Here is a 25,313-nt window from a genome sequence, read left to right on the forward strand (position 1 = left end):
TCTATTAAAGAGCAGGAGAGACGGGAACAGCTGGGGGAGGGGATAAGGAAGCGGGGAGCTTGGTTCACAAGGAATACACTAGGACCTTCCATTCAGGGATGTTGGTGAGGTTGCGACTCGAGTCAGTGGGACAGTGTTCTGGGTCAAGGCTCTGCCTCCGGTTATGACCAGCTTTTCAAGAGCTTCTTTTGATTGAGCTGTCCATTTTTCACAATGAATGCATGCTGCAAGGCCTCTGCTGATGCTCTGAATGTCGTTACAGATTATTCATGGCTGACAAACAGGCAAGCAGGTAGTGCTCCAATCAATCCGGCCAGGTTGAGTCCAATGCCAGTCCAAGGAGACTCAGGTGGAAATCTGACAGCAGAGGGGGAAAGAGTACAGGACGCAGGATGAAAGACAGATAATATAATACAAATAATTATAATTGTTATCTGAAGGCTACCTTCATTTATGAGGATAATATTTCCGGATAATTAGTTTAATGATTTTGCAAATCCACGGTTCAAGTCATAACATTTTTTTTTTTTTGTTTAAAAAAACAAAAGAGAAAAAAAAAAGATTTTAGCAAATGATTGGATTACAAATAAAATAACCTCCATTATTTTGATGTACTTCCAGGTCACTCTTTATCTGAAGGACCTTTAAACACGATGGCTTTCATCAGACTGAAAAGCTTTAACCAAGGATTAACCACAGCTTCACATGGTTAATTGGCAAAGGCAACATGAGTGTATGGCTAATTAGTTACAAAGCAATTTCATGTATTTCACAACCTTCATTTACTAAAGGTGTTTTAATAGAGAACAGACAGACGTTTGGTTAAACTGTGTATTTCTCCGCAAAGTTTTCTTAGCATGCTAGTAGCTGAGCTACTGATGATGCAATATTTTCCTTTCTGTGTCATGGCTGTCACTTTTGATATTTTGACTTGTCACAGAAGGTAAAGGATAGGCGGAATTAATGCCAGCAGTTACTGTAAGAGTCCAGGTGAGCCATGAAAGACAAACATGTTTTAATAATTTGTATCTTGTTATTTTTAATCCGAACAAGCCAATAAAAAAGGCAGTGATCACTGTTGGCATCTCTCAGTTTTTACTACCACTATTCATTTTAAAGCTAATTTTTAAAAACCTTACGATGTAACTAAAGTTTGGTAGGGTGACCATATTTTGATTTCCAAAAAAGAGGACACTTGGCCCAGTCATGAAGAACTTTAATAATACTGTTTGCTTAAAGAAATTTTTAACATATTAAACAATGCCTTCTCTGTGCGGTTAACGAATGGTGAAATAAAAAATGTCATATAGGCTTTTGCAAGTCAACACGTGCAAAAAAAATAATAACTCAAAACCCTCTGAAATTAAATTATGGTAAAGAAATAAGGCCTCATCTGTATAAGAAAAATTACCAGTACCGGGACAGTACAAGGGAATTTTCATTTGAAGTTCCTCTGAAAGGCTACACTTGCGCTTTGGCATCTTTTAAACATCATCAGGCGCGCTGCATCCCATCTGTGAGGCAGAACAACCAGTCACAAAGGAGCAGGGGGATGACGTCACACATGCAGGTCCTCTGTAGGTCCATAGAAAAACCCAGACATTTTAATCAATCTCGAAAATCCCCTCGAAAAGAGGACAGTTGGTCACCCTAAAGTTTGGTCTGTTTACAGCAGCATCCTGCCATGTGATTACATTTGTCCCATACCATCGGAAACCTTCACATTAACTTTTATCGAGTGGAAAAAAGTTAGCGTTCATCCTCCAGCTTCACTGTGCTAATGTGTTTATATTATGCTAACCATAGCTGTGTAGCTAGCCACCACGTCGTAGCACATCATTATACACCAGCTAGCCCAACTTCAGTAACTTCAGTAGTTTTTTGTCTTCATTTATGTTGAAAGTGATAGCAGAGCTGTACATTTTAATTTTTTCAGAAATATCTCAGTCAGAACATGGTATATTATGTTTGGGTGGAAAATAGCGAGCTGACTTCCTGCTAACTTCTAACTCAGTTGAATTATATAAATTCCAGGATGCCTGGATGTTAAACTTAATTGTTACACCTGGTAGAGCAGCCACACTGATCATTTTATTAAAGATCAAAGAATTTAGACAGTTTGTAACTCTCAGTGATGCCGCAGTGTTTGTTCGACGTTGGGACCTGAAGCAGAGCTTGGACCCGGAAACGGCTAATGATGTCAGACTTAAAGACTGGATAGCATGCACAAAAATAATAAGTGGAATGCAGCCATTCTTAATATACATGCTTTCTTTACTTATGTAGGGAGCTTAAGGGATGCCCGTCCCCCATTAAATTCAGGGACCATAATCATGTTGGAGTAGCCCGTTTGTTACTGCTGTCTGCATAACATTTAAAGAATCATAAACTTCAACTAAACATGCTAAAAAAATAATAATAGAAAAAAGTGTTTACAAATATAACAATTTTTCATGAAATGAATATCTGCAATTTCCTCCATCTCATTTTTCCCTTTTCAGACGATCCAATCAAACCTTTCAATAAAATGAAAACACCAGAATTAAATTCCCTTTCCACACAGTGATATTGACTTCAATCTTTAAATATAGTAGATAGATAAGAAAACAGTGTGATAATGGCTTATTTCTTCAAGTTGCCATGTTCCCTCTTTTACCCCCATGTGCAAATCTCCTGACAGAGAGGGAGGCAGGCCCTGCTCCCTTTACAGAGATCAAAAACAGACTGAGTTTAAGTCATTAAATATGTGAAAGTAACTGTGCTTTGTAACGTGTTTTACAGCATCTCGGACCGCAAGCTCTAACTTGTGACTGATGCATTGAATGACAGCCAGGTTATGGCTGATCTTTTCACACAGAGCGTGGCTGCTTCTCTTCATCAGCCCGTCACAGAAGCTGTGCCATCGTCTGCAAAGCCAACAACCCTGTCCATAACATTTATTCACAGAATTGTGCATAGCAACACTTTTTAACTGTACGATGTCACAGACAGCAGCTCCAGTGCATAACTGCAGTTCATCAAGTTAAAATAGGATCATAGAAATAGAATCAAAATAGAGGATCATCAAGGACTCCAGTCACCCCAGCCATAAACTGTTCAGACTACTTCCATCAGGAAGGAGGTTCTGCAGTATCCGGTCCCGTACCAGCAGACTGAGAGACAGCTTTTTCCATCAGGCCATCAGACTGCTGAACACGTCATAGACACCTCACCTTCACTACTGGAACTTCAACATTATGCACTACATACTGCACATTAATGCCATGTTTTGCACAATATCCAACTACCAACTCTGTATATTTTTTATATATTTTATTTTATTGTTTACTCTATTTAATTTGTAAAATATGTATACACACACACACACACACACACACACGTAGAAAAACATTTAGTATACACATCCAGTAATGCATATACTATTATATATTGTACATATATTTATTAGTCTCAGATTTAGCCATTCTTATATTTTGCTTGTTTTACGTTATTGTATTTTTGCACAACTCTGTTGCTTGTGAAGCTTGCACACAAGAATTTCACTCACATGTACTGTACCAGTGTACCTGCACATGTGATGTGACAATAAAAGTGATTTGATTTGATTTGAATAAGAAGCTTCAGATCTCACCTTTGAGGGTAATTCTGATCTTGGTGATAAGGCTTTGATTATCACTTTTAAATGAATCCTTTTAATTTCTATTTTATTTAGTTAGTGGTAGTTTTCACGTTGAAACAGTTGCTTGGTTGCATGATGAAAAGTTGGATTGGCATGCAATCTATGCAGTGTCATCAACTGTCATGGGATTGGGAGTGCTGAAAGTGAAAGTTAATTTCTGATATTATTGTCGTTTGTTTTGTACATTGAGTCAAGAGGCATTGAAACAGTCCATCCACAAGGGGCATAGAAATAATTTAGCAGAGGAGGGTATAGAGGGGGAAATCATCGCACTCCGATTGAGCTACACCATTAAAATTTGCCAAATCCCCTCAGTGTCCCATCACGTTTCCACTAGTAATGTAATAAAAGCTCAACAGCAGTAGCCTAACAGCAGGTCAGTATTCTGTCTGGTTACAAAACTATTACACCACTTAAGATAATTCTTCCTCATGTGTCCTTTTCCAGTGTTAACTTGCAATCAAACACAATAAAAATGATTACTTGGAATGCTAAGGCGAGACAGCTTAATTAGATTCAAACCAGTTACTTTTTAAACAAAATTTCACATTTAAAAATAAAATTTAAAAAAATCTGCAGAGCAGGCCACAACACAATGGGAAGAAAATGAAATTTTTGAGTGAAAATGATTTGAGCTCACCAGTAATGAATAATCATGTACACACTCTGTATTCCCCAGGAGAGCGAGATCTTCACAATGCAAGAAAAACCCCACGAAAAATATCCCAACCTCCACTGCCATATTTGTCAGTGACACAACACTACGCTAAGTGCACACACATTCTCACAAGAATGCAGAGTGCGGAATAAATGACGCTCAAGTTGTTTTTAGTTGCACAGGTGTTCACGGGTTTAGAACGTGATAATGATTTACAAAAACTTCAGAATAGCTCTTCTCTGCACCCGAGCAAAGACATCAAAAACCAGACATTAAAATCGAGTTTCCATTAATGTATTTCACATTTTTATCTGGTTGCTAGCTACCGTACAAAAGCCAGAACTGATTACATCAAATGGATATTAATTCAAAGCAATGGATTTTCCTATTTACACTGTCCCTCCATAATTAGTTTGCCTAACCTTTCTTAATCGTGTACACACACACTGCACAAAGGCAGTGCCGTGATTTACCACCGTGCCCTTACCAAAGTGCCCTTTTTGTAATTACTCTCCATCCAATATCCTAACCCCGATGATTGGCAACAGCAAAATGTTCCTGATGCCACAGTCTTCTGGCTGGGAGTGACTGGGACCTGCTCCTTTATCTCCCACACACACCTTGTCCTACTGCGAATGAGAACACGTCGGAGGTGAAGGCCCTGAGCACTTTGCTTCTGCTTCCATTACATTTTGCAGAGTGGGAGGATCTGATAGAAGCTTACCCACATGAAAGCCGTGATAATTTGCTCGGGCTAACATGTTTCTCTCCCCCTTGTTTGACATGGCCTTGGGCGCTGAAGTAAATAAGGAAAGCTGCTTCAGGTAAAGCCAGCCTAGCTCCCATCTGGTTGCTGAGTGCTCTGCGCCATACAAATTACATTAAGGCTTCCTCCTCCCTCCTGACGATCTTTTGGTCCCTCTCGGGCCTTTGGCCAGCAGTGTTGTTTCAGTTAGAAGGCAGGAGTTTTTGGTAATCCAATGAAGGTGTGTAGGCGAATGTAAATACTGAGAACAACATCCAGCGTTCAGTAAAACGCCTGGGGGAATGCAGAGGCTAAAAGTCTTTCTACCTAATTCCATTTCTTTCTGCATTTTTTTTTTCCTTGAAAGAACTATTAAGATTATAATTTGTATTAATATCAACTTATAGCTTTTGCAGATAATGACTCAGAATGTAGCTTCATTAAACATAAATATTATTTACAGTTCTATAAAAACTGCAAATGAAAATCTCTATGTGGAAGTCACATTTTACTGACACTCATGATCATCAGAAACAGACACAAAGTTACACACACAGTTTTTCTATAATTACTAGAGACAAAGATAACAGTCAGTCGTGTCTTTCACAGTTTCCTGTTTGTGAGCAAAACTCCTATGGGAGTCCAAAAGTTTTAGAACACAAAGGGGAGAGCTGTCTGTATAGAAAGCTTATACACACACTCACCAACCACTTCATTAAGTACACCTTCCTAGTACTGGGTTGGACCCCTTTTTGCCTTCAGTACTGCTGTAAGTCTTCACGGCATTGAACAAGGTGCTGGAAACGTTCCTCAGAGATTTTGGTCAATATTGACATGACAGCATCGCACAGCTGCTGCAGATTTATTGATTTAACATCCATGATGTGACTCTACTGTTCCACCACATCCCAAAGGTACTCTATTGGATTAAGATCTGGTGACTGTCAAGGCCATTTGAGCACAATGAACTCATTGTTTTGTTCAAAACCAGTTTGAGATTATTTGAGCTTTGTGACATGATGTGCTTTCCAGCTGGTAGTATTTATCAGAAATCAGTACTCACCAGGTCAGGCAACTTTTTCCAATTTTCCAATCTGTTTTCTAATTTTGGTGAGCCTGTACAAATTGTAGCTTCAGTTTCCTGTTCTTAGCTTACAGGAGTGAGGCCTGATGTGGTCTTCTGCAGCCGTAGCCCATCTGCTTCAAGGTTTGAAGTGTTGTGTGCTCTTTTGCATCAGTTTCCATCAATTGCCTGATTGCCTTCAATCACCTTGAAGCATTCATCCCTGCTCAATGGATATTTCCTCTTTTTTTAAGCCCTAGAGATGGTTTTGTAGCTCAACAGCCAGTCTATATAGCGTTCCTTCCTTATTCTGATCGGTTTGCCCATGTCTACATTCCTAAATGCATGGATGTAATGGATGGATTTGCATTCTCAGGCAAAAAAGACAAATTCAGGACTGAGAAATCTGACAGGAATTATAGGAAAAACTCCTAATAACAACAGTTGCAATTCCACTTAAAATTCACATCATATACTACAGATGTGGCATCAGACATTTAAACAGAACCATATTATTAATTTACACATGACGGTTTCTCTTTATCTTTGTGCCAGTAATGGAGCCAAAAGCTGAATAATGACAGTTTTGGTGACATTAAAAAAAGGCTGTCAGGCAGGAAAATTCTCTGGTGAATACCAAGTAATTTATTCAGTAATTAAAAGTGGTTAATTATTTGGAAAAAAAAGAAAGAAGGGAAAAGGGCACTGAATGTGCAACATAATCCTTTAGAAACTGTAAATATTTTAGCAATGACATTTGATTAAAACCACAAACTCAATTCTGGTCCTGGCCAAATGTTCACATATGGCAATCAGCTAAGTCGAGACAAAAGCCAGAGTGCACTGTGCTTTTAAGAAATGATACATTAACCATTTATTATTATATCACATCTGGCATGAAAACCAGGAGTGAAGCACTGGGGAAAACACTGGAGAGTGAGTGTCAACATTGTGCCATGTTGGATATACATAACTGTCACAGAATCAATTTTGCCTCAAGACGTATGGTGCAAATAATAGCCTCAACTCTTACTAACCTTTCTCCGTGTTACAAGAGCACCAGAGAACAGCAGCTGAAATAGGATGTATGAGGGAGCCTCACAGCAATGAAAACAACAAGGGGTAAGGGTTCACCTTCTCTCAAGAGGAATGGGGAAGGAACTGAGAATGCAGAAAACAAAAGTCCACCAAAGGCCTTCTTCTTACGGTTCCTTCAGGGGTCGTCACAGTGGATCACCTGCCTCGATCTCAGTCACACCAACTCTCTGCATATCGTCCACTATATCCACGAATCCATGAGTTCTGGATTGGGGTCTTCAGTAGTCATAAAATATAATACAAAAAAATAAGAACAATCATATGCATCAAGATATACATCAGTCAATAGGGTTACAACGATGGGCCGTGTGACTTCAAGCCAATTCTTGTCTCAGGTTGGAGGCAAATAGAGACAAAGAGACCAAAGGTGTAATCAGGGACTGGTACAGAGTAGGGCTGCCACAAACGATTATTTTGATAGTCGACTAGTCACCGATTATTTTTGCGATTAGTCGACTAATCAGATCATGCATCCATCTGCTCTTATATAACTATTATTAGCTTACAGCTTTAAGTGTTTAAGGTATGTGCTAACTAAAAATAAAGACAAGATGATAGTTTATTAAATTTTAATGAAATTTGCAGATTGTTTCGGTGAAGTTTAATAAACTCCTTGCTATCTAAAATATAACGGGACACCGGAGTATATTCTCAAGCATCTCACACTTCTAATAATCAAGTTGTTTGCTTGACGTTTATTCAGCTGTGTAAAAACTATAACTTTAATTTCAGCCAAACTGATTTACTCAGGAACAAATAAAATACTAAAAAAGGCCAAACAATAAATTTTTTAAAGTTATCTAAGTGACTTATATATGTTTAACCTGAGTAGCGAAAGACGGCAGTGGGTTTGAAAAGGATTTGCCGGGAGTCCGGTGTTCTCACGGGCTCTAGTGAGCCTTGCCCCCGGCTAGCTATCGAGCTAGTGGGTAACAGACGTCTCCGAAAACGTCGGAGCGCTTTTGTGGTGTCTTGATAAACTGAGCAGATATTTGAGGTTTGCACAGCTACATTCTCGCCTGAAAATATGTTAAACGTTTATTTTGTGACCCAGAAAGAGTAATAAGAATAATATTAAATCTAACTAGCTGCTGCTATTGTTGGAAACTGAGCTGGGCTGCGCTATGAATTATGGGACACAGCTTCTTCTTCTTCGCGGTTTAACGGCAGCTGGCATCCTTGTACATGCAGTGCTGCCATCTTCTGTTTCAGTCCGTTATTACACTCTTAAATTCTACTACTTATTCCCGCGTCTTTTGTGATCTTACAAAGCTTCAAACGACCCGTCAACTATTAAATCAATCGTCGACGATTTTGATAGTCGACGTAATCGTGACTAGTCGACTAATCGTGGCAGCCCTAGTACAGAGCTGTACAGACCTATATACCAACCCTTCTGCTGCATTACAGCGTGTCCACCACCAGAAGCAGACTTCCACTGGTCTGCTCCACACCTAACCTATTTGAAATTTTATTTATTTAGGTTTTATGCACTTTTAAGAGTTCTTGGTGTTTTGCCCTTTTTTGTGAGGAAAAATGGGGAGGTGGTAAAAAAAAAAGTCTGAGCATATATTTCCTGTAGTGAGAGAAATGGAAGCTCCGACTTAAACCTGGAAACTGTTCACAGCCTCAGTGTGTAATCTGTTTAAATCCCCTCCAACTACCACAGCGGTCACATGATGCTGAGCTTACAAGGCTCTCATTCCAACACGAAGCGCGTTGTTGAGTCCACAATCAAGTATAATGCGACGCATGAGGGGATGAAGCGCTGCAGACCGAGCACGGAGTGAGCCTTTAAATATTGATTTCTTTGTTCGAAACCAACTGCTTTAATTATTAATGCTGCGGATGCAAGAAAGCGAATTGTGAACTTTATAAATAACCTGACGCTGAAAAATAAAAAAAAACTGGGGTGAAAACACAGAGTGGACCTCCTGAGCCTTGTTTAATACCAGAGGTAGCAGATGTTATGAAGGTGGTGTTGGGATAATATGCAGACATGAAGCACAGATGCACAAAACAACCGAAGCGAACCAAATGTTAAGGAGGAAGTGATGGGCCGTCTTGCAAGACATTTTTTCCCTCCCCCCAATTTATGAACAAATAATTTGAATAATTCTCTAAATAATAAAGTAATTGGCTTTTGAGTGCTCTTTAAATACACGTCGCTCCGAAATCTCTCGAAAGACGCAGGAAGAGAAAAACCATCTTCAGAAGAAAAAACGCTAAAACAACACAAATGAATTATTCATTTGAATCACATAAAATCCTCAAGATTGCTTCCTGATGGCTCCCAGACTGGGACGTCTGCTCCTGTTGTTGTCAGCATGCCTCATTGAACACCTGCTTCAATGCAATGGTTTCCTCAGACGCTCTTTTTCAGCATTCCTCTTTTTGTCCCGTGTCGTGTGGTCAGCACGCTGACCGCAAACACAGAGTCTAGAAGTGTTACATGTGGGCAGGAAAACGCTGACTGCCGACTCCAGTTTTTATTTCCCGAAACGCGAGGGAGAAAACGTTTGCCTGCTTGTTTTTCACTCTGTCACCCACCCGACCTAAAGTCCAACAGCCTCTATAAAAAGTACACAGACGATGCACTGTAGGTTTACTTAATGCTTTAGAGTAAATAAATTCTTAAAGCACAATACACACTAGACAGATTTAGATGTCTTTGCTTGTAAAAGCACCATCCCACCTCCATTGAAATACCTATTTGTGACACTTTCTTTCTCCTCTCCCACTCATATTTTACGCAGCACTTCATGACAAAATTGAAGCTATTCTTCTTCCCCTCGCTGCACAAAACAGTCCTTTCACTACGGCACCACTATCCCATACCCGGGACACCCCGCAGCTTTTAGTTTAAAAAGGAGAAAAGCTGCGACTTGATGTTTGTTTGAGGACTGTGTAAAATACCTATAGTGAAAGTCTCCTCGGGGCCAAGCACACAAAGCATTAACTTCCCAGCCACAGAGTTCCTCTGCCTATCAAAAATCTCTGAGGACTATTTAGCTGTCAAGCTCACTACACCTGCAGCTCCACTATTTTTAAATGAATCTGAGCAAAGCAGATGCTGATTGACACTGCAAACTCCCACTCTGTCTCCCTCTGTCAGCATAACACTAGCGCTTTTCATTTTCCAAAGGCTGCAGAGGTAAGTTGAGAGATAAAATTACATTACAGTAGCAAAAATAAATATATAAATGCGAAACTTTACTGCTGAACACCAAACCACCAGGACATGGATGGAGTTTACCAGCTCCTCTCTGTCCAGTTCTGAGGTACATTATGGAATCTAAGCACATTTGCAACTTTGGCCTCTATTTGCTTGGCACAAGGGAAGTGCGAGTGGTCTGGGTAATGCATGTGCTGCAGCATACAAAGCACATTTTATCCAGATGTCTTGGTTAGGGCAGGAAAAGCTCAGAAGTAGTTAAGAAGGATCCAAGCCAATATTTCCATTTAGCTCTCAGAACCTAGCTGCTTTCCACAAAGGTACCGAGAGCCTTTGAAAATGCATTTTAAATGCCTTTTCTTAAGCATTCAGAAGGATAAATTACTTAACACACCCAGACCAAGAGAAAATATCCAGCAGTGCATTTCCATTTCAAAATGAGGAACTGGCCATAACAAGAGATTTCTCTTTTTTAAAAAAACCCCAAAACAAAACAAAAACTCCATGCACAAATGCGAGCTTGAAGGACTGTATTGATAACATGTCTATCTTTACCAGACGGCATAAATAAATAACTTTAACCGCTCTAAAACGAACGAAGCACTAAGACTGCTGAATGCATTCCAACTTCCACCAAGGGCACAGCTTTTGTGAGACTGACAAATGCAAAATTACTTTAGAGAAAGCATGGCGCTGAGCTGACGTGGGATATGTTTTGGTGGGAGGACAAAGGCTGTGCGTGTGGGAGATTGGAACAGTGGTGTTGTTGTTTGACAAATGGTAATTATCTTTTTTTTCCCCACTTTTGTTCCACTAATTGCAGTTAATTTTGAAATTTATTATTCCTACATGTCAAGACCAACTTCAAAAGAAACAGACCCAACCAAATTTGAAACTTAAGAACCCCCCCCCCCACTACTACTTACACAAAGTTGGAGAGAGCGGCCCCTTGTATGATTTTATTGGTGGGATCAATCAGCACAGCTGGCTGGTTTTTAATTCAGCCTGCCACACTTTACTCTGACTGCTGCAAACACACTTGCAGTTGTCTCAAGGCCAGACAAACACAGGCTTCAATTAAATCCACTTTGACTGCCCTCTCACTCTGTGCTGTGTTGCTGTGCTTTGAAAAAGGTCTGCTTCCCTGCACATAAACACGTCCACGCTCGCACTCGCTCAGGCTGACCTGCCTGAGAAGTCTAATAGAACACACTGGCAGATGTGTCACGGGAACAATTCACCTTGCCATCTGTTTTTCAGTGCTTCATTGCCAAATCCTTTCCCCTCCGTCCTGCAATCAAGGGCAGGATGAAATACAAGTCCCATTATGTGGAAGCAGCTAATAATGCATTATCAATTAGTCCCCTTGGCTACTGATCGATGCTTAGCAGGTGGTACAAGGCCATTTTGTTCATTTAGGACTATATTGTCTTCTTCCCCACTGATTCTCTTATTTCCTTCTGTTCATTAGATCCTGGCTCACGGACCAATCAGGCTTTGCTTAAACTGCAACGGGACTGTTCTTCGATATTCTGTTAAAGATCACGTTTAATCACTTTTGTGTGGCCCCAGCACCACTGGGACACCTTTGTCCTGATTTCACCCGAATTTTGACAACGCTGAAATGACAGCCTGCTCGTTACCGCTTTCAAATAAATGCCATTTGTGTAAAAGGAGCTTGTCTCCTCTAAGGCATCCGTGATGTTGACCTATACAGATGTGAGGGAATAAAGAAAAGAAAATGTGTATTACACAGACATGGAGAGTGGGTGGGAGCTGGTGTTAGGGAGGCAATTGGCTGCTTTAATACCACAGATAAGTATTCAGGTATTAAAATAAAGGTTACAGGTCATTTAGGCTTAGCCTAGCTTATCTCCCCCTCAGATCAGAAATTAAATATGTCATCACATCACAATCCAATGGAGTGAGTCAAAAAAACCAAAAACCAAACAAACCTCCCCCCCCCCAACATATTTTATACAAATGAATCCTCTCAGGTTTGCATCAGGGGCTAGCCCTGTATTGTCATAACATTATTAGTTATTTTCCAAAACTGGTAGATGGTTTTAAAAGATTTACCGACTACGTCATATGCGGTATTTAGACTTCAAAGGATTGACAGAGGACAAGAGCAGATGCTGATAAACCCTCTTAGGGATGGGCTATAGTCCCTTTCTAAAGGCCTTTTAAATGATTTGCGGTGTTATAAAAAGAGAATATTAGTTTATTAATATCGTGCGTATGACTCAACGATAAACTATTTCAAAAAGTACAAAGAAAGTGTTTGCTATTTTCTCCATCATGTTCTCCTTTCATTTTCAGGAGCCTTGTCGACATCCGGTTCAATCAACAAAGAAAATATAATCTCCCATCTTTATAAGGCGGTTGCAGAGGTTTATTGAAATAGGAATGTGAAATGCATGTATTTTCCACCTGAGAGGGTCTGCTGCTGGGTGACAACGCGGAGCGTGGATCAAAATCGTTTCCATCAATGCTGGCAGATGAAATGCAAACACAATCAAATCAGCCTGGCCCCATACAACAAGCCTCCGCTCAAATGCCAATCTCCCTTCTCCTCATCATGCATCTGATGAGAAATCATAGAGTGGGAGAATCTCCTAATCTATGCAAACACACTGTCAGCATTGATTTGTTCAGAGGGGATATGTCTTTATTAGGACTCGCCAGACGTCTCCTCTCGCCGACCTGGGAAAGACGCAGAGCTGTCCGAGGCTTCGGAAGCAGTCACATCCATAACAATTGAGATAAGTTACTGAGGACAGGTAATGAGAACCCATAGACTTGAGGACGGATCGATACTGGACACTGAAACCAAGAGAGGAAGGACAAATTGTGACATCTCTTCTCTTTTCCATGTTCAAAGGAGTTTCTGAAAGCAGCTCCGTGTACGTGTGTTATGAAACACAAAGGTGCGTGAGCAAGTCTAACTGTAACTAAACAGCACAGCGTCGGGCCGAGCGCTTCTTTTGTCTTTCCTGCTCTGAATCAGATTCAATAAGCAGACCTGTCTGATGAGGGCAGAGGTCACATCTCCCGTAGACAGTTATCCACATGTCATGTTTTCTACAGCCCGAGCCTGGATACTGAGCGGTCTGACTGAAACATGCCGGCACGTCAGACCTGGGTCAGTTATTAATTTAAACCCTTCCAGTTGCTTTGACGTTTGTCTGAGCGCTGGGACCGACCATGTTTGGAGTTTGCTGAATATTACCTCTGCTGCGCTGGGTCAGACCAGCTCGTGTCAGAAACAGCCACGTATCCCGTATTCCTTCTGCAGCTCCGTTCGGCTGCGTGAAGGTGAAGGATTCATCGATCACTTCTTGGGCTCGCTTTGATCAGTTTTGTTTTCCCATTTGATATTCTTTAGGAACAACAGCATGACCAAAAGCGATTAGGACTGAGGGAATCCCTTGATGTTCACTCCACGGTAATCACAGCAGACAACGGCAGGTTGCTTCAATGCTTTGACTGCCTCGGTGAACAGACATGCTCAGAACAAGCAGTCTGCTTCAACTTAACTTATGTCACACAACCTGGTGCTCACTGTTTTGCCCGTATTCCACAAATGCAGGTCTGTAGTACTAGGATAGGTCCGCGGTATCAATATATGACATAATCTAGTGATACCTTACAATGACATCAAGCGATGACAGTAAATCACAACTTGTTGTAGTCCAATATTGCAATATAGAGCTTACTTAATGATTTGCAACATTAGAAAAAGGTATAAAAAAAACTGTTGAGTCAAATTGACATGCTAGTGCACAGAATGTAATCATGTTGCTCCGTCATGTTTGGCAAATAAGAATTGCTCTCCAGTTTAATAGATTTAGAGCTGTAACACAAATTGTTTTTGGTGCAATCCAACCTTATCTCTTCTTTCTGCACGCGGCTCCACGTGCCTCAAACCTCCCACAGTTGCTCAAACTTTGGAAAATGTTATCTCTCTCTTCCCGTCTCTGCACGTTCAAATCGCTGCTGCAGAAAGCAGGCACCGTCTCTTCTAGCTTTTAATTTAATGTGCTAGTTTAAAATGCTCAGTTGCTATTGAGAAGATATTGTTTCAGATTTGACTTATTTGTATGGACTTAATGACACCATATAACAAACACTATTATTGCCTATCAATGTGTTATAACTCTATTATTAGTTATATATATAGTCAAGTCTTTAAGTTGTTAAGTCTGCATGTCTTAGCCAGAGCATGCTGCAAAAAGGTTTCAGTAGGGCTCTGAGTGAAACTCCAATAATAAGTAAGGTTAAGTTTTAACTCTAATTTCACCCTGATAAGTTTCACTGCCGATTAAAACCTTTTCCAAAATACTCAAACGGGCTCAGAAACATTTGGGGGTGGGGGTGGAGGTGGAGGTGTTTTTCTTGGTTAATGAATAATAAATTTTTCACACTTTTGCTGACAAACAGCTTAATTATTACCTTTCATTTATTTTTGTACCAATATCACTGGTGGTGGTTTTTCAGGCAGGCAAGTGCTGGAGATTAACGAAAGGTTCTTCAGTGAAAGAAAAAGGCAGGAAAAAGCCGGCAAAGCCAAACTAGGAAAAATAATTACCAAACGGAGAATCAAAGGTGTGGGGGAAAATGTGGAGGGAAGGCTCAGAGATGGATGTGCGGTAATAATGAAGCACAGGTAAACTAGAGGGGACGATAAAGCAGCAAGAAATGCAGTAATCCTTCAAAATATAACAGGAAGAGTTGCTGACCACACAAACTCACACCAACACATATTTTTTTTCTCTGCTGATGTGAGAGAATGACATCTTTAACAACTGACATATTAGCGGACAATCCCCTCACTCTTATTTTCAGACGCTTGAGCCTCCGTTCCCTTTATGACCAGAATCTCCAGCAGGTAAAGAACTGCTTCACATAAACTACTCAGATCTCACCGAGCCTGCACAGCACAGCAACCAGCTTCTACCAGCTGCAGTCCAACAGGACTCGCTGGAGAGGCAGCTGATTAAAATGTTCAATTACAGCTCATGATATAAAATGATATGAAATGTTTGCAGAGGAGACCCTTAGAAGCCTGCATGCTTTTTGAGTGTGTACACAGGTGCACACGTGTGCAACCAGGACACAACACTGATGCTAACAAAATAAATAAATACATCAAAGAGTCCAAATCGGTGGTCAACACTGTGCATGCTGTCAAAGTATACAAGGGAGGCACGAAAACATGAGAAAAGAATGGAGAAAAATCGACGGACAGTGCAGACCACGACAGCGGGCCTGCTGCTTCTTTCACAATCAAAACTTCAAACTGCATGTGTGCCTCATTGTTGAACAGCCACTTATCCATCAAAGACTGGGAGAAAAAGCCCGTCTGAATAGAGGACAATAAGCAATAAATCTGCACAACATCTCCGACAGTGACTCTTGATTTTGATGTGTTTGCGTGCAATTTCTATTAATTTATTGTTGCAATTAAGAGCATCCTTTTCATTTGCATAAGAAAAGAAAGGAGGACCCTTGACAAGAATGCTAATCAGCTTAAACCGAGGCTGATAACTCTGACAGCTTTTAGCTGATCATGTGACCATTTACATCTCTGGCCTTCTTAATAGCAAAAGCACTGGGTACAAAACACGGGCAGGAGAAACTGCAATCACGCAGAAAAATGTTCAAAATTTCTCTCGAAGAAATGTGTTATTTTGACAAGGTGATTTTTCCCCCTGCTCCACCAGGTATAAATTGTCAATCAATTTTTTTCAAGTTGGATACAAGTCCAAACTCCTCATTCCTCCCTCCTTAAGGCAGGATGTTGATATCGGGCAGCTTCTGGTGTGACAGAAGTCCTGGTTGCTTGGCAACAGGTACGAGTTTAGAGTCCGATGTGAGTGTGACATCCAGGGTAAGAACAACCTGACAAGCCTGTGCTACATACACACACACACACATGCACGCACACTTTACCACTGTTTGATGTGTGCACCATACACATTTCTTGCAAGAAGTGGGATTAGACGGAGCCATCAGTAAACTCCTCGGGGCAGTGCTGACATTAAACAGCACAAGTGTTTGAGAGATCGATGCAGGTACCTTGGAGCAGCCGTACCTCTGGACAACCACGCGTCCTTCATAACTGCACAGCTCCACATATGAAACATCCCTCATCAAAGGCAGCGGGACTGCAGACTGATATTCGGAGCTGCGAGGAAGCCTTGGAACTTCACAGGGTTTCTAAAGACTGAGACCCTCGCTTGCTGCGGGGGGTCTGTGGCACCCAGCACGACGGATTTGTTTCATAGACAAATAAATGCCAACTATAACGGCTCATAACGACATGGCAAATGGTCCATCATCATTAAACGTTGGCAGAGCAACATCGCATTAGTAATGTTGTTCCCCATAAAGTCAGCAGTTTATGGGGCACGTCATGTTCTTTTTAGCTATTGACAAAACTATTCATATCCCGCAGATCGAAGTTAAGGAGCAGCCTCCACAACGTCACCCGGTGCTCGCTGCATATCAGCGTCTGTACATCATCCAATCAGCGTGTCTATTTAAATAAACAGGTCACTCAACTTAAGACGCACTGTTCAAAACGGATCTGAGATCAACTGTGTTTTTCTAGCTCTTATAAAAGTGGACGGGGGAGGGAAAAAGAACAGCCATTATAAATTGGAAGGGAGAAACAGGAGCAGATATTGTGTAAAAATAGTGATAACACATTTTCTGACAACCCATCCAGTCAGACACCGAGTTAAAATAAGCTAAAGAGACATCACTTATCAGACGTCTGAGAGGGCTGGCAGGCGGGGGTTTCAGACGGTCTGAAATGCAGTGTGGACGGACCATAAATTAAACAGAGAAACCCAAGGTTATACAGGTAACCAGGAACATTGCTTACATGAATACTTATTTTAACTATGTTGTTTAAAGACGCTGGCCCAGTGGCTTTACTAAAGAATAACAAGTTAAATTAACTGATCATTTGTAATTGGCCGATTGTCTGAGCGCATAGGACTGTTTGTCCAGCTGGGCTAAACTCCAGCCCCACGTCAACCTCACTGGAAAAGCATTTAGTGGGGTGGACGGATGAATGGAAGGATAGCGACAAAAGACGCGATAACCAGGGAGTGTAACACTGAATTTCAAAGTGATCAAAAGCTAGAGGCCACTTTAAAAGTTTCTAGAGCGCTCGTGTTAATTTCAATTTCAGTCGCAATTTTCGTGTAATTATTCTAATTAATTATCTCTTCTTCTGCCAGCTGCACTGCTGCCACACTTTTCCTTTTTCTACTTTCTTTTGTCACGAGCACGTGTGCCAGTAAGGAGCTGCAAAGAAACCAGTGCACACGTGAGAGAAATCTGCGGCCAGGTTTCTCTGATTTTTTCATTTTCATTAATAATGTTTTTAAAAGGAGATTATTGGACAGTTATTGGCTGCGACATTATGAAGTTTGTTTACAGAATAGCAGTAAAACCGCTGCACGTCACGGCTTGCTAAGTGTTTGCATTCACCCGTGGCTAGTAGATGTTGACCATTTATTTGACAAACTAAAAAAAGAAGCCCTTTTTAAAGCACTTTCATTCGTATCACTCCGATTAACAACTGTACCAAACTGCGAGAGCAGAGCTGTTAACACAAGAAGGGAAATCAAATTTTATCACTGTTGACTCGCTGAGAATTTCTATGATGCAAATCACACAAGCGCTCCCTTGTGTGCTCATTTTTTCCCCTCCCATTTTCAGCAAAGAACTACAATCAACTTTTCATACTTTTTGTTTTGTTGCCATTATTTAAAGACCCTGATGCCAAAAAGAAAAAACAGAAGAAGCCAAAACAGCCCGCCATCCACAGACGGCGTGTGAGTGACAGCGAGGTTGTGAGACACAACAGGAAGAGCTATAAACAAGCTGTGTACCTGGGAGAATTTGAAGTTTAAAATCACCAAACATTTCTCAAAGATGCTCACGTTAGAAGAGATCATTAGAAAACAAAAACAGGAGATTTGTTTTATTAAGAAAAAAAGAAAAGAGCAGAACGGGAAGGGACAGGCCTGCACGTACACCAATCAAAGCCTCGTTGTGGGAAAATTTTGGAGACTAGATCAGACGTCCTCACCTACCGAAGTTTCAGGCTGAATTGATATCTAGACACTTAAAGTTAGATAAGCATGCCTTTTTTTGTGCCTACATTTGCCGAGGTGCTGAATGTTAATTCCGAACCCTGTAGCCCAGATGGATAAAACGTTAAAACTGTGAGCTCTTCATCTTAAAACAAAGCGGCAGTGTTTGCATATGAATTAATATATTTCTGATTAAATTTCTCTTCAGAGTTTCCTGAATTCCCTTTGTGTCTGTGTGAAGAAGCCGACTGATGTGCCTATCTTTTCATGCATCTCTCAGTTGTTGCACTTCATCCGCTTTTCAAACATGGCTTTGCTATGTACAGCCAGCCACAAGTGCCTGTGTGCACGTGTACCCCCCCCCCAACCACCCACCCCCAGAAAAACCTGTCACGGCCACGTTTCTCATTCCCAATCAGTTGTCAGGCTGTAAATGAGTGGTTTGAATTTTGCAGATCGCTGCTGAATCACACCACATCAGTGTCATACATGTTTATGACACTGATGGTGGAGGCGGGGGACTGCAGCACAACGGAGAGAAAAACAAACAGGTCTCCAAGGTGATCGAGAAGATTTCTGAGACTGAAACCAATGTGCTTATTATGAGACTGGCAGGCTAAATAGGCTGGAGGATGAGCCAAGAGCCCGATGGAGCACAGTAATCACTGGCAAATTGCAAATCCAGGTTTCAGCACACAAACACTTTACATAATGATTCTATGAAGTTGCACATGTCATACATCTGTAGCAGACAAAATGCAAAAAAAAAAAGAAAAAGAAAACTGGCTCATATCTGGGTTGAAACACTGCACAGAAGGAGTCCCAATAGAGGCAAAATTCAGTGACAATTGGTTATCTATGTGGTTCACAGATTTTGCGTCTGGTGTACCTGTTGCTGGGTCAACGGTCCGTTCAATCAAGTGGTCATCTTGGTGAACCCACTCGCCGTTGCACTTGAAGTAGATCTGCGTCGCCGGGGTGGAGCGGCAGGTCAGAGTCACCGGCTTGTTCTTTACGATGTACTCGTCCTCCGGCTCTACCAGGAAGTGAGGTAACAGGTCCGAGAAGGCGGCGGGAAGCGTCGCCGTGGCAGCGTGCTCAGAACCTTGGAGGATAAAGAGGAGGAAGGGGGAGAAAAAGATATTCAGAGAGATGTCAAATAAAAGTGAAAAAGAAAAGCTCTCAAAGTATTTCAAGTTGTCATGAAAGCAGGAGCTGAACCTTGTCGTACTTCGTTGTTGTGACTGCTTGACTGGTGAGCGAAAACGCAAGAAAATATCTAATGCAGGGATTGGGAGTCCTTGGTGAATTTGAGCTCATACATATGCACACGAACGAGGCAGAAGAAGACAGAGAGAGACAGATGGACAAAGAGCAAAAAAAGAGAGACGGAGCTGCGTGGAGCACAGTTGGCAGTGACGGAGATCGGCCTCGCGTACTCTTGGCTGGGTCGCGGGGATAGCAAAGTCCATGTCTTTACTCCAGCTCTTAATCACAGCCCTTTAACATCACCACTGATGGACCAGCAGCCATAAATCCCCATCTCAACGACTAGGCCACTTCACACTGTGTTATATGGTTCTTCAACCGGGACTCTAACTCTACCCACATTAAACACGACAGGGCACGAGGCAGGGAAGGTTGATGACTGACAGCTAAACAGCCTGTTAACTTAAAATCACTTCTTATATCCAGTAGATGTCTTTTCATTCCTTTAAAATCTCACATGACATATAAATGACATGTAAAGGAAGGAGGCGGGAGGGGGAGAGAAACACCTCGGAGATACGGAGCTGTCCTTGCTCGGATGATGCCACAATTTACGGCAGACTACTCGCTGAAAAATGTGCTATCCAAATGCTGAGTGACACAAAAGAGCCTGCAGCGCACACATCCTTCCTCCATGAACACACTTTCTCGCTCTCTCTAAACATATTAGCCTTACGCGAGAGATAGCGAGAGGACACAGAACGGAGTAGAAAGAGGGAAATAACCTCTTTACACCACCGACACTCAAGGGAGACCGGTAAATCCCAAAATAAAACCCCTCTAAAAGGAGTGCGATATTAATTTACTGCCCTGAATCCAATATGGCTGACAAACCAGGAATTAACAACCTTCTCCATCACTCCCTGCGCGGAGGGAGAGGACGGCGGTCCACATCTCACACAATGAAAACGCCAGCACTCGTGCTGACCTCTCTCTCCCACCCCCACTCCTGTCGTCCTCCCTCGCCCGGCCTTTGTTCATCCTTACAGCTTGCCGATGCCCGGGTCAGGGATAATATTACATTGCATCATAAATACCAATCTTCAGATGAAGACATTATCTGTCAGTTCCTCCCCCACTACACATTATATTAATGTCTCTCTTTCTTCTCCCTTTCTTTCCCTTGTACCCCTGTGTGCTGAGTTGCTAATTTATCAGGATGAGATACAGTGAGGCGCGGCGCTGCTGCTGTCACTGAACCCCATTAATGTTGCGTGTACATGTTTAACTCTTAATGAAAACTAAATGTTCTGTGTCCAATGAACGACATACATCACTTGCTGACACGTTGCCATTTTCCCCGTTTTCCTCATTTTCCGAACACATTTTCTTATTGCATGCATTTGCAGAGGAAAAAAAAGAGCTTTCTATTCGAGCGCCTGACATTACTGACTGCGCATGCGAGTGTACGTTTAGGCCACAGTTCATCTTGAATGGAGAATATAATTGCTTTAAAGGAGAGCCAAAAACTTTGCTAATAAACAGCGTGGGCCCGGCAGGTCAGGCTGTTTGAAAATGTGTTGTTCCTAATGATGGCCGGTTCTTCAAGTGGGCCTGATTCCAGCTTTGTGACTACGGCCATTAGCCGGCTGGGCTGACCCCCCTGTACTCCCTGCAGACCGAGGACGACAGCTCACTAAAACAGTAGGCGAGACTCACCTCGCACCTGCCAGGTTAATCATCTCATAGAGGACAGATGATATTGAAACAGAGTGAAACCGAAGCCACCCGAGAAGGCTGACAAGTTGTGAAATGACTCGACGAACTCCCGATGTTAACTCGCCACTGACTTCCCATTTGCAAGGGGTCACATTCAGAGCGAACTCTCAACTTTTGATGATGTTGCCAATTTGTGTTTTTGAGTGTGTCACAAGGGGTGCAAGGGAGGGCGGTTAGCCTTCCGTTTTAGTGCATGTGCTTTAGGTTAATGAGGTTAAACACGTAATTTCTTTTGAGAAGCAAATTGTCATTTTATGGAAGAGAATTCAAGTCACGCACCGCTTTATGTCAAACCCATAATGGAGGGCTGATGCGTAGTAAATTGGCTTAGATTATTGTCACGACACAACATACTTCAAAGTCAACGTGCACACGCGCTTGCTCGCTCGCACACATAGGGAGTATCAGCCACTTAACTGACTTCTTGCGGGTCAGTGCACAAATCAAGACGTACAGCCCTGCATTATATTCCGCTGAGTGTGATTGGCTCGGGCCGCTGTTAATTGTGAAATGCTTCCGAGCCCATTGCCAGATCATTCTGTACGCGCGCAAACAACAAACAGTGGACGCTAAATGTCTCCCTTGTTGATCATATAGCCATGACACTGTTTTAATTGCTACAATATGGTGGATGAGTTCCTGGGGCCAGGCCACTGTTTGGACTCCTGCAGATTTTCCTGTAAAGAAACGGGGATTCTTTCTTCTTCTTCTTTTTTTAAATTCTTGTCGTTTTTAAAAGAAACACGCCAAGTTTTGCCCTGATATTTGTCTGCAGCTGCTTTTCTCTTGGGAGACAATTCAGAACACACAACCTCAAATGCACACACACAACAACAAGGGTGCACCAGCTGTCAGTGTGCTGAGCCATGATGTCCAGGGCAGATTTCTTGCTTCACACAGACCCCATGACTCATCTGTCCTGCTGACCACATCAACTCCCAAGTCAGGGGCTGATAAGATGATAAAGTTGTTACGATGCCGTCACTTATAACATATAAATGTTAAAATCTAAAAAATGAAATAATAATAACAATTATATTCCTGTAACGACTGCAACTATATATGCTTGTTTTATATTATCACACAGGATTCGATTTTGCAGCTTTGATGGTAACACAAGACCGTTACAATCTTCAATACTTCATAATGATTTCTACTCTAGTATCATTTACTTTGCAGGAGCAGGCTTCTTTTTTTCCCTCGTATACACAGAAAGCTCACGTCTCTTTTCTAAATAAAACCCAACATACTGTAGATGTGCTCCGCTTTTTAAATTTTGCTTCCATCTACATGAAAAGCAGAAAGCGACACAGTACGGCGATGTCAGCCGGCTAAAAAAACAAAACAAAACACAACAAAACAAAAAAAAAAAAGGAAAAGAAAAACGTAGCTGGAGAGGAAATAACCCTCTTTTGTGTTTCTCCCTCACAGCGCCAACACATCATATGCCCTTTGGAGCCAATTACATTTTTTTTTCTCCAACATCATGTCAAGGTCCCTGAAGTAAAGCATCATTGAGCAATCACTGGGCATAATTTACATCAGTGTGATAAACAGCAGCTATAACAAGTGTTTTATGACACCATCAGTGCCTTACGATGTCCTCTGAAATTAATTCAATTAAAATTACAATCCAGAATATTATGCAATTTCTTGTTTGGCTATTAACAGCAAAGCTAAGATCAAATGTGTCTCGACCGCTTTGTTGGTTGATGTTTTCCCTCCGAGTGCCTGGGTTTGTACGAGTGGGTTTCCGGACTCTCTTAAACAACCGAGTGTCTTTATTCAGTGATCGCTCTAAACATAACGTATGTACATAATGGTTCTGGGAAGAGAAGCGCTGATCAGGTCGAGTTAGAAATGCTATCTATATGCCCGTGACGGCATTTACATCGAGAGTGGAAAATGCAGGAAAACGAAGGGATGAGTGCGGTGATAGGGGGGTGGAGGAAAAAAAGCTTCCTCCACCATCATATATAATCTGCTGCACGGCTGACTGATGTATGTTTGTCCCCAGATGAGAAATATTTACTCCTCCACATGTCTGAGGATTCAGAGTACATTTTTCAATGAGACAAACACGCTTCAACAAGCACTCGAACCACAAACACAGGCACATTTGGTATCAGGAGCATGCGTGCTCCCCGTATACTGTACACTTACACGCCATCCTGGAGCCGAGACACATATATGAACCCCCAAAAAGTGCATGTATGCAAAAAAAAAGAAAAAAAAGAAAAAAGACCACAACAATGCAAAAGAGCAGACGAAAAAAAAAAAAAAAAAAGCTGCTCACAAACAGCTTTGTCTTTCAATCAATGAGAGGTGCAGAATTATGCATGCAAAAAAACAGAAATGCTAAAAAGCAAAATCACACTATGCAATATCCCTGGTCATTAAGGTTGGTCTGCAAAACAATCAATTACTGTCAGCAGATATCCACCAGTATAGAAACTGCTTTCATGCATTAAATAAACATGTACTAGCACCGGCACCTACTGCAACCCAAACTTGCATCAGCATCAGTTGTAGGAGGATGCAGATGCTTTAAAACCATATTAATAAATAAGAGTATGAAGGACAGAAGGAGAATATGAGCCTCGAGGAGGATGAATATGTAAATTGTCCTCACGCATACCACATATGACGTTATTACAACCCCCCCACCCCCACCCTTAATTGAATACAAAATTGGATGCTAAGCATATAGCGGTGATGCGGGCCCTTGCACATGTGTTTGCATATATTCATCCTAGATACTAATAACGTGCTGCCCACAGTGCTCCCGAAGAGAACATTTCCATAATAGATGCGCTTCTGAAGCTTCAATCTCATCGTCAACTTTGAGAAGTGCCTTCAAAAGCCAGAGACATAAATCATCATTACTCAAAAAACAGGCGTCTCTTTGTTTATGTGATTAAATGCTTTTGCTTGTTTTGTCATTAAACAGTTTGTCAGTAGAAGGAAAGGGAGGAGGGGGGAAAGAAAAAACAAGTGTGGAGCTGTTGTGTAAATATAGTGCACAACAACACCATTAATGAGCCTTACACCTTTGAACAGGAGCCTACACATTTACTTATTCCGCTTTGTTGATTCCTATTTATCAATTTTCCTTGTCATTGTTCCTTGAAGTAACACCTCGGCGGGGGGTTGTGGTGGTGGCGATGGTGGCGGTGGATCTAGGCAGGGAAGCAACTCTGTGCTGTCTAGCACCGACACCCCGCGTCAGCCCCCCACCTCCCCTCGCTTCAGCTCACCTTTCAAGGCGACGCCATCATGAAAGGCGCATTTGCCTCGAAACCTATGAGACCATTTTAAGTTTTCTGTCAGGGTAAAAGAGCTGACATTTTGAGAGCGCAGCGTAAGTGAGAGCACGCTGGAAGTTGAGCGACTTGATGCGAAGATTTCTTGTCCTTGCAAATGTGCAGTTTGTGCAAAAGGTGTGTGAATAAATGGCTGAAAGTGATGCTTAAAAAGGAGCAGCACAGCTGGGAGGTGGAAATCTGCGCGCAGAGAGAGCTTGGGATTTTAAACAGGCCCGTGGTGATTCCGAAATCACGTTCTTATTGTCGCAAGTGCCGTTGGCGGAGCGGACTGAGGGTCTCCAAATTAGACGAAAACATGCATATTCATTGCTCGAGTGCCACAGCTGATGCTTTGTGGCCATTCATTTCCAGATGTTTCTGCACACAATGCAAACAGTCTTTGGGCTGAATCGGCCTCTCACACAGTCACTTCTTATATCAGTGATTTCATTGCTGGCTGTAACTTCCCAGTAAGATTATTTAGCAAC

General features: G+C 41.7%; 1 protein-coding gene across 4 annotated transcripts in view; it reads right to left on the reverse strand.

The window, feature by feature from the left end:
• Nucleotides 1-25,313, reverse strand: part of unc5a (unc-5 netrin receptor A) — a 150,256-nt gene that overhangs the window by 51,846 nt on the left and 73,097 nt on the right. For all 4 annotated transcript variants that reach the window (XM_084942772.1, XM_084942759.1, XM_084942764.1 and 1 more), the window contains exon 2: nucleotides 19,422-19,637. In XM_084942772.1, the coding sequence (XP_084798898.1) occupies nucleotides 19,422-19,637 (216 nt within the window). The remainder of the gene's footprint in view (nucleotides 1-19,421; nucleotides 19,638-25,313) is intronic.

Source organism: Perissodus microlepis, chromosome 2 (assembly GCF_051167445.1).
Source record: "Perissodus microlepis isolate ML-2025 ecotype Zambia chromosome 2, ASM5116744v1, whole genome shotgun sequence".
Classification (NCBI taxonomy): Eukaryota; Metazoa; Chordata; class Actinopteri; order Cichliformes; family Cichlidae; genus Perissodus; species Perissodus microlepis.